Here is a 17,202-nt window from a genome sequence, read left to right as displayed (position 1 = left end):
TTTCCAGGAGATTTTGTTTGAGTGACCTTGGGAAAGAACAAAATCTCCAATATTTCCACCATAATATATTGGTGACACAATGACCTAGCCACTTACCTGCCTATTTTTCCCCATCTAACAATACAGCTGGGATAAAATTATTTCCTGTAAAGAATTCCTCAAATTAATAAAAAAAAAAAACCTCAAGTGTATGCCATACCTGGACATCACGATAGGACATCATCAAACCTTTGAAAAAATCTATGGTCAGAGCCCCCAAGCTGTCCTTTTCGAGTTTGATCCGAGTCAATTCCTTCACCAGTTCATCATCCTGATATGTATTTCTGGCTTTCTGGTTCTCTTTTAACAAAGCTGGTTTGAAGTAACTGAAGGCAAAAGACAAATATCTCATAACAGCTCCCTGTAATCAGAACTCTTTCATTTAGGAGCTCAAACAAAAAACGGTTGTCACTTATGCAATGTAGGCTAACACTTGGCTATCTCAGTCCAAATCCACATTTCCAAGTATTAGGCCAAAGAGAACCAAGTTCTCCTTGCTGGTCACATTTTACAGTCACTGTTAAATAACAAAGTAAAAATATCACGTCATTAATGCCTTAAAATACTTTTAAAAAACTTTCAAAATACTTTCACTTGGATTCAGATAACAGGACTGGCTACTCTTATTCCGGCTGAGATTTTCAAACTGAGTTCAGTTTCAAAGTACTTTCATGTAACAATTATTTTCCTCCAGTTCCAAAAAGATTTTCAGAGTCAAGAAAAATTACCAAAGCCACGAAACAGCAAAGCGATATCATCTTAAAATCAATCTATCATCACTATCCTTGTTTTATAAAATCTCTAAGGACCATGATTATAAGCGTGATTGTAGCTGGGTTTCAGTCATAACAGAATATCTCCCTTCACAAGTTCAACATTCCCACCACCAATGCCCTCCTCCACCCCTGCCTGTATTCGAGACAGGCATTCTACTTCTCTCACTCATTAACACTGTCATGCTGTTTCTTAGTGTAGTTATTTCCCTAACTGCACTCACAACTCTTTGTGATGAGCTTCATATTGTGAGCTGTCCTTCCAGCCTTCATTGCTATTGTCTCTGGGCATTATTACAATAATGTTTTTAATTTTTCTTAAAATCTATAGATGAGTGAGAATATTCTGTATCTCTCTCTCTCTCTGACTTATACCACTCAGCATAATAGCTTTCATGTCCATTCATGTATGGGAAAATTTCATGACTTTATCTTTCCTGTCGGCTGCATAATATTCCATTGTGTATATGTACCACAATTTCTTTAGCCATTCATCTGTTAAAGGACATCTTGGTTGTTTCCAGAGTCTGGCTATCTTAAACAGCACTGCAATGAATATAGGTGCGAGGAAGGGATTTTTGAATTGCATTTTTGTGTTCCTAGGGTATATCTCTAATAGTGGGTTAGCTGGATCACATGGGCGCTCAATTTCCAGTTTTCTGAGGAATCTCCATATTGTTTTCCATAAGGGCTAGACTACATGGCTTTCCCACCAGCAGTGAATAAGAGTTCCTCTCTCTCCACATCCTCACCAGCACTGATTGTTCTTGTTCTTCGTGATATGAGCCAGTCGCTGTGTCACCTCTCCCCCAACTCCACCTAGCTCACCTGGATGGAAGGGGTCTGTGGTTGCTAATAAAGGGGTTGCCTCAGGGACAGAGAAGATTCAGAGGGAGAGTCAGAGATAGCGTACAGAAATCACAACTTCAAAACCAGTCTTGCATATAATATTAAAGGAACCTCTTTCAAGGACAAGGGGCCAGATCAATAGTACAGTGAGTAGGGTACTTTCTTTGTAATGTGGATGGCCCAATTTTGATCCCCAGTATCCCATTGTTCCCCCAGTCCTGTCATGAGTGAGTCCTCGGGGGATCCTTGAGACAGGAATAAAAGGCAAGACAAATTCCTCTACTTTTGACATTGAATATGGCATTCATTCAGTACTTATGGTTGGCCCTTACTAGAGTAAGAACCATTTGTTTACTCCTATTCTCCTAAGATATTTTATATATTAATAGTAATGAGGGGCCAGAGAGATAGCATGGTGGTTTGCCTTTCATGCAGAAGGACAGTGGTTCGAATATCAGCATCCCATATGGTCCTCCATGCCTGCCAGGGGCGATTTCTGAGCGTGGAGCCAAGAGTAACCCCTGAGCGCTGCCGGGTGTGACCCAAAACCCAATAATAATAATAATAATAATGAATTAACATTTCATTTACACTGAATGTTTTATATATATGGCCAAGTGCTTTTTAATTTTACATTAATAGATATTTTAATTAGTACTTATTAATGCAGACACATTATCTGTGATATTAAGAAACTGGCAGGCCTTTTGTTACTTAACTCGAGGCTATACTTCAAAGCCACAGTGATCAAAACAGTGTAGTGTTGACTCTGACCAATGGATCAGAATAGATATTTAAGACCAAACCTTAATATATATGGTCAGTTAATTTTTCACAAAGGAGCTGAGAGCATGAAATAGAATAAAGATATCTTCTCCAGAAAATGGTATTTGGAGAATTAGACAACCACTTATGAAAAATAAAGCTGGGGCCAGAGCGAGAGTACAATGTGTAGGGCACTTGTCTTACATGTGACTGACCCAGGTGTAATCCCTACTGTCCCATGTGATTACAAGCCTTCCAGGAGTAATCCCTGAATGCAGAGCCAGTAGTAACCCTTGAGTACCACCCGTGTGACCCAAAAACCAAAAATAAAGAAATTAAAGCTGGATCCATATCTCATACATTATAAAAATAAGTCACCTCAAACTTTAACATCTGAACTTAAACAGGTGCCTGTCAAGATTGCAAGCTGGAAGGATGGTGTGGGAGAGAACCTGTGAACATCGATGGAGGAACTTGACACTGGTAGTGGGATCAGTGCTGTAACATTGTATTATGAAACTCAACTATGAATAGCTTTGTAAATCACAGTATGTTAATAAAAATGTAAATATATAGCATAAAATCAATATTCCTTTTCTTAGGACTGAACACATTTATACTTCTTTTATACTTCTATAGGTCTATTCTGGTTTCCCCTTACATTTTTACTAACTCTTCACTCATACAAATTTTCTATTTCTTGTACACACAATTCTTCAGAATATTAGTTTTAATTTATAAACCTCTATAAAGAATTTTTTTAAATTGACTTCATCAATTTATCATTAACTATGTGGAATTCCAGGAGTTTATCTCTATTCAGTTTTATAGGCATAGGTGTCATCACCTCTACAATAATGAAAAAAAAAGAGAGCTCTATGCCAAATAGGTGATAAAGAAACATTGCTAGGGAGCCTGTCATCAAAATTGAGTACTTTTTGTCTACTGAACTAAGCTTACATGTGGGGAGTGAGAGGAGGCATGGGAAGCAAAATAACTGGATCTTTTGGTTAGGCAGAGTTAACTTTTCTACCTTAATTATCAGAACAATGTGAATGAATAAGGGAAGTAGAAAGCCTGCCTCAAACACAGGCTGGGGTAGGTGGGGAGGAGGGAGATTTGGGACATTGGTGATGAGAAGGTGGTACTGGTGAAGGTGGGTGTTCTTTATATGACTGAAACCCAACTACAATCATATTTGTAATCAAGGTGTTTAAATAAAAATATTAAAACAAGCTTTTCAGGTATAAGGTTTTCTTGAGACCTGGGGTTCGATGAGAAACAACACTATGAAGAATCACGTGAGCTATGATCCCGACCCCAGTCTATCTAAGAATCACACACTATCTGATAAATGTACAAAGAACATATTACATCCTGACATCAGGATCTTTGTATCAAGTAAGTGTATCCAGACTTCTCTATCACAAGAACTTAAGGTCAAAATGATCTTGCTGAGGCATTTTAACAATCTTAACAATGCAGAGGACAACACTGGTGGTGGGAATGGCCCCTGCTTTATTGTCACTATGTTCCTTAAAAATTACTGTGAAAGATTCATAATTCACTTTGTTCACAGTAGAAAAAAAAACTAAAAAACAATTTCAACAATGGAGGCGGCAAAGAACATATTAAAAAATATCTTGAAACATACAAACTCAGCAGTGAGAGAAATTGTAAAAAAAAAAGTGACCCTTATTTTCTAGATAATAAAGTGAGTCCCAGAGGCAGTTATTTACGAAGGTCACACAGGGAATCAGAACCACACACAGACTCAAACCTGCCCCCTTAAAGACTCAGTGGAGAGAAAGGAACTCTTATCCATTGCTGGTGGGAATGCCATCTAGTTCAACCTTTGCGGAAAACGATATGGAGATTCCTCCAAAAACTGGAAATCGAGCTCCCATACGATCCAGCTATACCACTCCTAGGAATATACCCTAGGAACACAAAAATACAATACAAAAACCCCTTCCTTACACCTATATTCATTGCAGCACTATTTACCATAGCAAGACTCTGTAAACAACCAAGATGCCCTTCAACAGACGAATGGCTAAAGAAACTGTGGTACATATACACAATGGAATATTATGCAGCTGTCAGGAGAGATGAAGTCATGAAATTTTCCTATACATGGATGTACACGGAATCTATTATGCTGAGTGAAATAAGTCAGAGAGAGAGAGAAAAATGCAGAATGGTCTCACTCACCTATGGGTTTTAAGAAAAATGAAAGACATTCTTGCAATAATAATTTTCAGACACAAAAGAGAAAAGAGCTGGAAGTTACAGCTCACCTCAGGAAGCTCACCACAAAGAGTGATGAGTTTAGTTAGAGAAATATCTACATTCTGAACTGTCCTAATAATGAGAATGTATGAGGGAAATGGATAGCCTGTCTAGAGTACAGGCGGGGGTTGAGTGGGGAGGAGGGAGATTTGGGACATTGGTGATGGGAATGTTGCACTGGTGATGGGTGGTGTTCTTTACATGACTGAAACCCAAACACAATCATGTATGTAATCAAGGTGTTTAAATAAAATATAAAAAAAAGACTCAGTGACCCAACTTATTAAGGTAGAAACGTACAGCAGTGGATTCCACGATGACTTAAAATGTACTACTGCCTGGAGTTCCCCGTTCTCTAGACACTATGATCTTTTAAGAATATATTTACTGCCTACATGAATAAGAATGAAAAATTCTGACAAAGCCCACAGGATGTGGATGTCTAATGAGAATTACCATGATGTTGCGTAGATGTCAACGAGGAGGCTGGAAAATTTGTCCACTAAGGATACACAGAGTGGGTTGACATTGGTTTTGCAACCTGGTTCTTTGTACTGAGAAGCAAGCCTCTGGATATTGTTCTCGTAGCAAATATATTCCTTACATGATGTTATGATGTAAGGGACGAAATAATAACCTCCACTAGATACCTAGATAACAAGAAATACACATATTATGCACAGTCATTGATGTACAAGGTCAGTTATAGATTGGGGCAGAAAGTCTTGTGGGACAGGGAAGAAACATTCTGATTACTGATGTATTATACCACATTATTGTAAATCTCCAGGACAAAAATAGGAAATTGTTCCATTTTATAAGCTTTAATATATGAGATAACGTGTCAAAATTTTTGTTGCTGTTTGTTAAACATAGATGTTCCTTGATTTTATTAGCATAGATTTTAGTCTTAGAAATAAATCACATCATTTCATTTTGTGACCAATCATGATTACCCAGAAATCACCAAAGAGTACCATGAAAAGTATATTTTCTTTATGTGTGGCTGATAAAGGCATTCTAGGTAATAACTATGGAGAAAACTATTAGCATAAACTTTGTTGATTAAAACCAGATGGTAACTTTAATTCACATAATAGAAGATGCCAGTAATTTTAGAAATGTATAATTCTTCTTCTTTTTTTTTTTTTTTTTTTTTTGGTTTGTGGGCCACACCCGGCGGCACTCAGGGGTTATTCCTGGCTGTCTGCTCAGAAATAGCTCCTGGCAGGCACGGAGGACCATATGGGACACCGGGATTCGAACCAACCACCTTTGGTCCTGGATCGGCTGCTTGCAAGGCAAATGCCGCTGTGCTATCTCTCCGGGTCCGTATAATTCTTCTTAATTTATTAAAAATAAAGATTAGAAGTAATAAAATATTTACCATATTTTTCGCTCTATATGACACACCTGACATGCACATAGTTGTTAGACAAGAAAAACAAGAAAAATATTCTAAAACAAATGGTGTACTAAAATATTTAATAAATGCAATGCGAGATGCCATCAGGAGATGGTATCTGGGAACAACCAGCCTGAAAGACCGAAGTATATTTATAATACATATTTACAATACGCCGGTCCACAGCTGGTTAAACACATTTACCTTTTATTTTTACATCAAAAAAATAAAAATAAAACATTTTAAATACTTTTCTGTTAATATAAAAATAAAAGTCACAGCAGCGACAAAATAGCCTTAAACAAAAGGTCTATATGTGACAGTGAACGTCATGATTGCTCATATTATATAGTGTGTCTGTACAATAAAGGGGGCATAACACTGCACATGTCAAATGGTTAGTATATGCTGTCCTCCCTTGCACTCAGGCTTAAGTTCTAAGATGGCATTCACTCCATAAGACACACAGACATTTCCCCTCATTCTTTTTTTTGGGGGGGGGAGGAAGGTGTGTCTTATGGTATAAAAATACAGTGCATATAAACCACTTGAATTTCCATAAAAGGTAGGTAAACCCAATTATATAAAATCATTGTCTTAAAATTGTTTTCAAAATATATTATTTCTATTAAAGTCTTGTTTTCCTTCTTTGTTCAACAAACCTTTTCTTCCATATAACCTAGAAGCATACTCTGTTGTACTCCTACACAAATCCTAATTAAGGAAATGTGAAGCTATCATATTCCCATTAACATATGCAGTCTGTCACAGATTATGGCTTAAATGGATAGAGAAGCTGCATTAAAGGCTGATGGGGGTCTTTCCATGGGGAATCTGACCATTTGAGCAAACATTCAGTCACAGATCTTTTTTTTATCTTTAGGGTGATAATTTCATTATAGAATTCAAAACAAAATAATGTATCTGTTATTTTCAGGTACCTTTAAGTCAAATGGGGGATATTTCAGTATGGAAATAAATGAAATTGAACGAATTGAAATTTTATGCTATTTTCAGTTATGGCAGGAACTTCTAGATTGGGTCCCATATTAACTGGAGTACAAACTCATACTTCTACAGCACTGGGGAAACTTTGATGGACCAACTAATAAAATTGAATCTTAGTGTATCATGGGATCATTGAGACAACTCAGAGATATACCACAGCTGGTTCTAGGTTAAAAGACCTAGCACAGAATAATGACTTAGAAGAAAGACAAGAATTTAGAATTCGATAAAAAAAAAAGTAAAATATTTGGAAGTCTAACAATGGAGCTTTTGCAAAAGACCAATGCACTGAAAAATATTAGTTTAAGAAATAGAAGACAGCAAATAAATAAGTGTATCCTATGTTCAAGGATTGAAAGAATAAACATTATTAAATGACAATCTTACCTAAAGTTTCAGATACAATCTACACAAAATATTAAAGGTATTTTTCCAAGAAAACGGAACAATCCTAAAATTTGTACAGAAACTACATAATATCCAGAATAGCCTAAGAAAGGTGGAAGCATCATGCTAGGCTTCCTGTCTTTACACAATCTTACATGTAATTAATAATTACTAAAAAACCAGGTATATTGGCCAATGAAAGAGAGTACAAAAACCAAAAATAAATCCATAGGTGCCATGGCATGCAAAAATATCTTCATTTTAGGGGAACTCAGTACACCAGATGTATCCCTAGATTTCCCTGGTGTGGAGAGCTGAAATAGTCCCCACGGGTTCCTCAAAAGGCCCGCTGTGGATGTCTTTTCCCCTACGTGGATAGTTGAGGATTTCCCAAAGAGATAAATCCACGCTTGGTATTATTACATTTTCTGTCATTATTTGGCTATCCCTCCATTGTAAATTCTCAGGCAAAAATATGGCCTCAATCAAATTCTTTTCAGAAATCTCAGCACCAAAGACTACTAAGAGAACCCCTTTTCTGGATAATATTTAGCACTAAAATCAAAAGACAATATTTTTTCTCTTATGTCTGGTAAACAAGGGCATAGTCAGAATGCAGATCCTGGACTATTGACTCTTCTCAGAAAATGGGAGCTGCACTTTAGGGGATTTTGCCCCTTCCTTGACCTCTAAAACAATAGAGTTCACCTTGGTTGGGACCACGTTACTAGATTTTTTCTACTTCTTAGTTTCCCTTATTTTGCATTTGAAGTTAGTTAAAAGCTGCCCTGAAGTATTTTGCCTATGTGTTGTTCTATATATCTTATGGTTTTGGGTCTGATATCAAGGTCTTTAATCCATTTGGATTTTTACCTTCCTACATGATGCTAGCTGGGGGTCTAAGTTCAATTTTTTGCAAGTGGCTAGCCAGTTGTGCCAACACCACTTGTTGAAGAGGCTTTCTTTGCTCCATTTAGGATTTCTTGCTCCTTTATAAAAAATTAGGTGATTGTATGTATTGCAACTCAGAATTGTTACACTGAAGCACATAGGCTCAAGTATTATTAAACCTTGCACCTGTGACTGGCTTATCCCTATAAGACCCCATTTAGAGAGAATTAAACTTGTCTCACGCTCACCAGATGTGAGTCCCCATACTTCGAGTATAGTAATCATTTTTCAATATCATCCCATACACCGGCCTGGGCAACCCACTGTCCCTGAAGTGGATTCATTGAAATCTCACTGGTGCTGTAGGACAGAAGCTGCCTCTAGCACATAGAGGCTGGAGAGATGGTATGGAGGTGGGGCATTTGCTTTGCATGCAGAGGGACAGTGGTTCTAATCCTGGTGTCCCATACGGTTCCCTGCGCCTGTCAGGAGCAATTTCTGGGCATGGAGCCAGGAGTAAGCCATGGGCATATCGGTGTGAACCCCCCAAAAAAACAAAAAACAACAAAAAATAGTAAAAAAAAATAAATCCATAGCCACATAATAATAATGAGGAAAGAAAACACTTCACAAATGATGTTGGGATAACTGGATAACCACATGCCAAAAACAAACAAAACAAAACAATAATTAGAATACAATGTAGCACCATAATGAACTAAAAATGAATGATTTTAGATTAAACATAAAATACATTAAGCATCATAAAACATACGAAGAAAACATGGTAAAACATGGGTAATTGGACCTAACAACAGAAATTATTTTGAAGACTCATTTCTATACTATATGATCATGTTACTTAAATAAAAATATATATTTAATACACAAAAGGTGATTTTAGCTTTCTCAGAAACATAAACCATAAACTCTGCTCTATGGGATTTCTAGGCAAGCAATTTATACATTTTTATCTGTAAAGTTAAAAAATATGGCAGAAGAGAAGGCGAGAGTGAAACTGGGGACATTGGTGGTGGGAAATGTGCACTGGTGAAGTGTGTTGAACAGTGTATGACTGAAACTATATTATGAACAACTTATAACTGTACATCACTGTGTACTTCATGGTGATTCAATTGAAAAATTTATAAAATTATCTGAAAGTTTAATACTTACTTTGTTTTTCTGAATTACAAACTCCTGTAAAGAAAAAGAAATATATTTATTTTAAAAATAAAATAAAATACATATCTAATAAATATATTTAATACATATAATAAAATAAAATAAACATATCTATTTTTAAAGCTGCCATCTTATTTTTAGTAAACTATTTTAAACTTTAATTTTTTGGTACCATGGTTTTTAATACTGTTAAAAATCAGGCATGTGTTCCAATGCCACACCCACTACCCAGTGTCCATTCATCAATGGCTCAAAGTTCCTTTCTCACTCACCCCGAACATTATACCCTTGGCAAACTTTTTTTCTTTCTTCTTTCTTAATCCCCTCCACCAAAAGCAAACAGGGCTGTACTCCTGGTCTCCTCCCAGCCTCCCTCCTCAGAATGCCTGCCCCCTGTGTACAGCCAGGCCTGGGTCAGGGCAGGGAACAGGGAGGCTCCTGTCCCAATCCCCACCACCAAGCTCCAAGGAATGCTCCCCCCTCCAGCCCCTCTTTGGCACCCTTACCCCCTGAGTCCCAGTGGCCTGTGCTGGGGGAGGGAACCCATGTTTCAATCCCCTCCACCAAACACAAACAGGCCACCCCCCTGGGTCTCCTCTCAGCCTCCCACTGGGTTCCAGCAACACCACTAAATCTCCTAACTCTTTTTTTTTAATTTAATTATAGCTTAGGTCACATGCCTAGTGTTAAAGCTTATGGTTTTGATGTGAGAGGGAGGGAGGGGGGAAAGAGAGAGAAAGAGAGGTAGGGAGAGGGAGAGAGGAGGAGAGAGAGGGAGTGGGAAGGGGGAGAGGGAGGGAGAGAGGGAAAATGAAAGGAGAGGGGGGAAAGGGAGAAAGGAGTGAGAGGAGAAGGAGAGAGAGGGAGAGAGGGGAGAGAGGGAAGGAAAGAGAGGAGAGGAAGAGAGGGAGAGAAGAGGAGAGAGAAAAGAGTGATAGGAAGGGAGTGGGAAAGAGGGAGAGGGGAGGGAGAGATAGGGAGAGAGAGGGAAGAAGAGGAAGAAAGAGGGAGAGAGAAAAGGAGAGAAAGGGAGAGAGAGGAGAGGGAAAGGAAGGGAGAGGGGAAGAGAGAGGGAGAGAAAAAGAGAGGGGGAAAGGAGAGAGAAAGGAGGGAGAGGGAGGGAAAGAAAGGGAGAGGAAAAAGGGAGAGGGAGAGGAGGAAGGGAGGATGAGAGGGGGAAAGGGGGAGAGAGGGAGCGGAAGAGACGGAAATGGAGAGAGAAAAAGGAGTAAGAGGGGGGGAGAGAGAAAGAAAGGGAGGGAGAGAGGGAGAGGGAGAAAGGAAGGGAGGAAGAGAGAGGAAGAGGGAGAGGGGAGAAGGAAGGGGAGAAGGGAGAGGGAAAGGGGAAGGGAGAGAGATATTCCAGATCTCCTCTAAACATTTTTAAATTAATATTCTAATGGAAAGTGACCATCACTGGCAAGCTTTTGAACGTTGGTAGGGGAATATATGGTCTTAAGGATTTTGACATAGCAGTGCTAATTCTTTCTTGCGAAAGATATTTTGAGATTCAGGTACGGAGCTATGAATACCCTGTACCTCATCTTTTGAATGGAGTGAACATAAGTGGTGACAGACAGTAGAGAAAAACTCGTATCTTCTGTTGTTAAATCATATCTTGAATCCACCAATGTGAAGGCTACCTCCAGTAAGTCTTTCTACAGAAGGAGTTTTACAGGCAGAATTCAAGACACCTCATTATAATGATCTAATCTAGGAAATTTTCTATTTTAATGATGATCATTATAGTTAGTTAACTTAGCATGCTGTTTCTACAGCTCCTGACTGTATCATGTATGCCCTGAAAGCCAACCTATGCTGAAGAAAAAAAGAAAATCCAATGAGAGAGATATATTGTAAGATGGGCCATTTATATGTTCGGCAATTTCCCTTTTCTTATTACAATAAATGTTGCTTCTTTTGATGTCATACAATTACCTATCTCCATTTTAATGGAAAAAATTAAATTAAAAATATATTGAACCTTCATGTTCTCAGCTGGAGAGACAGTACAGCAGATGCAGTACTCGCCCTTGCATATGACTAAACTGGTTTTGAACTGTATACCACATGTGGCTCCTGAGCACGGCCAGAAGTAATTTCTGGACAGAGTGAGTAGTAAGCCCTGAGTACCACCAGTCTGGAAAACACCCCCCCCAAATATGTCTTAGTCACGATCATTTCACACTTTAGTTTTAAATATTTCTAAATCTACTACCTTAGTGGAAAAAATGATAAAAAGGAAAACATCAAAATCTAAATACCCCAAGTAATTTAGGTGGTTTATAGCCTTTTGAAAAACTATCCAGAATGTAACAAAATACTTTTAAACCCCCGCAACCCCCGTTTAACCTTCCTCCCCCACAATTCCTCTCGCAGGTAACTATAGTTCCGTTATCAATGCCACTTTATCTTTTCAAACATAATCCACAAACTTATGGCTGCCTATGTAGGTGCACAAGTGTCTGTGCACGCCATATCGTTGTCAGTCTAATTTCTGTCCATGATAGATATAACATCTACATTGTATAGTGTCGTTCCCTCTATCATAGATAACCCTTCCCCCCTTTTTCTTTCTTAACACCTTACAAACCCTCTTCAAGCCCTTCATGTTATTCCTTCATAGTTAACCTATTTTTTCACTCATTCCTTAACTTCTCATGAAGCAAAACATTCTCCACAGCCCAGCCAGATGCCAACCAGCCCCCAAAGTGAAAAGACATTCTCAGCATGAGAAGAAACAGTCTGCTGCTATTGATTTGCTCTTGGTGACCCTTCTGCCTTCACCTCCCGGCACAGTGGACTTTTTCTTGCTACCAAAGTTGGTTCATGCAAAGAAGAATATATCCAGGGACTGTTGTGTATGTATATGTGTATATATGTATATATTATATATACATAATAAATATTAAATATATAATTTATCAATTTAAAACATAAAATTGTGCCCTCTGCAACATAAGTGGAACTGGAGCTAATCATGCTAAACAAAGTAAGTCAAAAATTTAAATGAGGGGTCGGGAAGGTGGCGCTAGATGTAGGGTGTCTGCCTTGAAAGCACTAGCGTAGGACGGACCGCGGTTCGATCCCCCGGCGTCCCATATGGTCCCCACAAGCCAGGGGTAATTTCTGAGCTCATAGCCAGGAGTAACCCCTGAGCGTCAAATGGGTGTGGCCAAAAACAAAACAAAACAAAACAAAAATTAAAAAAAATTTAAATGAAATTATCATCTGAGTTCTCATATATAAAATATAATTAAAGCAAACTAACAAAATCACTTGACTGTGAACAACATAATTGTTATAGATAGGGAGGGAAAATTAGATCAGGGGAAATAATAGAGGGATCCTGATGACACTGGGAAAAGCACAGGACTTTGGTGGTAGTTATGATGAGCTTATACATAAATTGTCAAGGTATAAGTTTGGACTACAAAATTACTGATTATTGTAAACCAATCATGAGTCATCACAATCTAAATTTAAAACTAAGCTTGAGGGAAAATTATATCCATGTGAAAACTTTCCTCCCATTTCAGCAACTGTTAGATGTGATCATACTATTATCCAAGTTTAATGATTCATTTTAAATAATTAGTTGGTTGTTATTATTATATTTTTAGGATTTGTTGTTTTTTTCAGGGGCACACCCAGAGGTGATATGGGGCTAATCCTAGCTCTGTGCTCAGACATAACTCCTGGCCATATCTAGGAACCCAATGAAGTATTACGATTTGAAGTAAGTTAAGCCAGCTGAAAGGAAGCATCCTGAAATTTTTTTTGTTTTTGGGCCTCATGCTGCCCAGCAATGCTCAGGGGTTAGTTACTCCTGGCTCTTTACATAGGAATTACTTCCAGCGGTGCTTGGGGGATTGTCCAGGACCCTGGGGATCAAACCCGGTTGTCCATTGCAAGGCAAACAGCATCTTAACTCCAGTATTGTCTCTCTGGCCTCTAAGAAGTGATTTTTTTCAATGTACAGGTTTAAATCAAACTGGCCATTAAGGGAATATGAATGGTGTGGTGTTTTAGTTTTGATTTTTTTTCAATAAAAACTAACAGAAGTGGGGCCAGAGTGGTGGCACAAGCCATAAGGTGTCTCTGCCTTGCACGAGCTAGCCTAGAACAGACCGCTATTCGATCCCCCCCCCATCGTCCCACAGGGTTCCCCCAAGCCAGGAGCGATTTCTGAGCACATAGCCAGGAGTAACCCCTGAGTGTCACCAGGTGTGGCCGAAAAACAAAAACAAAAACAGAAGCATTTTTGCCTTTTCTTTCTAATGAGCATGGAAATGTTTATGTTGCCTACATATCTGGAGTACTATGATCACAGGAAGTGATCAGAAAGCCATATACATGAGCTAGAACTTGGATTGCGAAAAAGTAAATCTTAATGGTTTAAACTCCGATCTCTTAACTCAAATAATCTGAATTACTTTTCTATTAGTTTTCAATGAAACTTAATGACTTTTCTAAAACAAAGCAATAAAAGGAAAACACAATCCTTTACCTCCAATAAAATCGCTGTGTTAATGTCTGTGTTGTAGTACAGGATCACATTATTAGTCATGTTGAAACTTTCACGGATTCCAAGATGGTAGAAGAGTAAGTACTGTTTGACGAGATCACTCACGACTGCAACAGCAATATCTGCCATGAACAAGAAGACAAGGAGGGAAGAAAGATCCATTTAGTTTACACCTGAATCTCTAGTGTTTTCCACTTTCCAAAAGTTTGTATTTCTACAATCTGCTCTTTAAGAAAATCCAAAGAAAAGAATGAATTGATTAAAATTCCACTGAAGGTGGAGGAGCTGGTTTAGCAGCTGCATTTTGCATGTGTAATGTCATGAGCGCAGTTCTTGGCATTGAACCACCATATGGCCTGCCAGGTTGAGTAATACTTGAAGGGTGATACTTGTTTCTCAAAGCACTACTTAAAATGTCCCTATCAAATCATTATTTTCATAATTAAAAGGAACAAATAAAAATAATATCTAGGGGCCAGAGCAGTAATACAGTGTGTAGGGCATGCCTTGCACATAGCTGAGCTGGGTTTGAGTGCCAGCACCCCATAAGGTTCCCCAAGCCTTCCAGGAGTACAGAGCCAGGAGTAATCCCTGAGCACTGCTGGTCATGGCCCCAAAATAAATAAATAAATAAATAAATAAATAAATAAATAAAATATTTCTATGCCAAATTAAAATTTTAAAAAGAAGTATTAAAGTTATCAAAATTGATTATTTTGTCTTTATAACTGAGTTTACATGGGGGTGAGGTGGTCAGCAGGAAGGAGGGGAACTTGGGATATTGGTGGTAAAAGTAGGTTCTCTGTTATGGTGTTAGAATGATGCATTAATAAAAATGTATGTATAGCATATAGTCATAAAATAGAGTATGCATACATACTGTAAATCCCAGGTTCGATCTCCAGAAACTCATTTGATCCCCCAAGAACTATCAGGAGTAATCCCTGAGTGCAGAGCCAGGAGTGAGCCCTAAGTACCTTCTGGAGTGTCCCAAAAATGGTCACAAAAAAGGAAAGAAAAACAAAATGAAGAGACAGCTGCACTGTGTTAATGCATTCTGTGTACACAACAATTTGCTAGAGTCACAACTATAATTTTTGTTCAAGCACAAAAAAAAAAAGAACACTGAAAGTGATTCAATGCATATCAAGAAGGGGGGTAGAGCAGTGGCACAAACAGTAGGACTTTTGCTTATATGTGCTAACCTAGGATGGACCGGACTGCGGTTTGATCCCCTGACATCCCATATGGTACTAGTCATAAAAGCCAAAAAGCAGAGAACTCAATTACACACTGGAAGATACATGCATTAACAAAATATGTCTGTCATATATATACATAATCAAGAATTAGTTTGTTTTGGGGCCATAGCTGGAGGTGCTCAGGGATTACTCCTGGCTCTGTGCTCAGGAATTTCCTTGGCAGGCTCAGGGACCATATGGGATGCTGGCGAGTGTACCTGAGTTGGCCGTGGAAGGCAAATGCTTTACCCTACCTGTTGTACTATTGCTCCTGCCTCTTAGAGAATCCACACAGGCCTCACTTGCAACCCAGAGGACCACACGCTATTCAGAGAGGCCTACAAGGCTTGAAAAGCAATCCAGGGCCAGAACGGTGGCACACGTGCTAACCTAGGACAGACTGGGGTTCAATCCCCTGGCATTCCATAAGGTCCCCCAAGCCAGGAGCAATTTTTGAGTGCATAGTGAGGAGTAACCGCTGAGTGTCACCGGGAGAGGGCCAAAAATGAAAGAAAGAAAAGAAATGAAAAGAAATAAAGAAGAGAGAGAGAGAGAGAGAGAGAGAAAGAAAGAAAGAAAGAAAGAAGGAAGGAAGGAAGGAAGGAAGGAAGGAAGGAAGGAAGGAAGAAAGAAAGAAAGAAAGAAAGAAAGAAAGAAAGAAAGAAAGAAAGAAAGAAAGAAAGAAAGAAAGAAAGAAAGAAAGAAAGAAAGAAAGAAAGAAGAAAGGAGAAGAAGAAAGAGAAAGATTAAGGCCCACTTTGGCTCCAAGAGTTTACAGAGGCTCCCCATGGCCCCAAGTGTGACAGAGGCCTAATGCACCCCACAGTGAACACCATGCAACTGTTGTACACTTCTTTCCCCTTGAACCTGCAGTACACAGTACAACTAACTGCCCGAGGTATTCCATAGCCCAGAAGTGGCCAAAGTTCATTACGTGACTCGCAATTATGGTCAGGCCCAAGATAATGCCCAGACCCAAAATGGGGGTGGAAAAGCGGGGTCACCAGTGAGGATGTTCCCTAGGCACAGGCAGCTTTATTCATTCCTCTTTGCAAGGCCCCTCTATGGGGGCACTAGCAGGGAAAAAAAAGAAGCCTGCAGGGCCTCAGCTGCCATTTTCTCATTCGTGAGAAAAAATCAAAATGGTCACTCCAGACTCTTGCATGCACCCCCACAACATCCCACCAGCAAGGAACCCTAGAGAGCCCCATTAGGAGTGGGGTGGAGGAGACTATGCTATGAGGAAAGGGAGATGGGGGGAGATGGGAGGTGGGGGAGATGCAAAGGGGTCGTCGACTCACCTGCTGTGTAGAAGGCCTCGAGTAGGCCTGGGTCTTCTAACTCCAGTTCCTCTAAGAGCATAAACCCCAGACAGGCACCGTGGGCCAGGCAGGCCTTTTTTAGGCAAGTCTGCACCCCTGTCTCAGGGCCTTGGCTCTGGTCCAGGTCAATCCTGCTGTGCACATACAGTACCCTCAAGGAGCAGCCATGGCCACCCTTCTTGGCACTTGTGACCAGCGTATCTTTGTAGATTGTGCTGGGCGCCACCGTGCTGGCCATGCATTTTCTCGGGTACTCGTCTCGGACCTTTCTTCGTGCCCCCAATTCACGGGGCTTCTCCATGTTTACAGCTAGCGCTAATGTGGCAACAGCCACACGCGCGCCCACGAAAATGGCGGGCCCACAATGGCTGCCGGAAGCGCTAGAGAAGGAAGTGGGCTAGGCACTTCTGGCTGAGTAGGTGGGGCTACAGTAGCCGCCTCCAGTCGCTTCACTGCATGCTTCAAGCTTCCCAGAACTCGAAGGCTGATTGGACGTTTCTCTCTGCCCTCCAAGAAG

At 39.5% G+C, this 17,202-nt stretch overlaps 1 protein-coding gene across 1 annotated transcript in view; it reads right to left on the bottom strand.

Moving 5' to 3' along the window:
• The window catches only part of MAP3K15 (mitogen-activated protein kinase kinase kinase 15), a 69,059-nt gene extending 52,073 nt beyond the window's left edge, over nt 1-16,986 (bottom strand). The window contains exons 1-5 of the mRNA XM_049767448.1: nt 16,665-16,986; nt 14,105-14,244; nt 9,586-9,609; nt 5,175-5,368; nt 200-365 (exon numbers count right to left, since the gene is read on the bottom strand). Coding sequence (XP_049623405.1) covers nt 200-365; nt 5,175-5,368; nt 9,586-9,609; nt 14,105-14,244; nt 16,665-16,986 — 846 coding nt within the window. The remainder of the gene's footprint in view (nt 1-199; nt 366-5,174; nt 5,369-9,585; nt 9,610-14,104; nt 14,245-16,664) is intronic.
• Between the last annotated feature and the right edge of the window lie 216 nt (nt 16,987-17,202).

Source organism: Suncus etruscus, chromosome X (assembly GCF_024139225.1).
Source record: "Suncus etruscus isolate mSunEtr1 chromosome X, mSunEtr1.pri.cur, whole genome shotgun sequence".
NCBI lineage: Eukaryota > Metazoa > Chordata > Mammalia > Eulipotyphla > Soricidae > Suncus > Suncus etruscus.
This window is presented reverse-complemented; position numbering and strand designations above follow the sequence as displayed.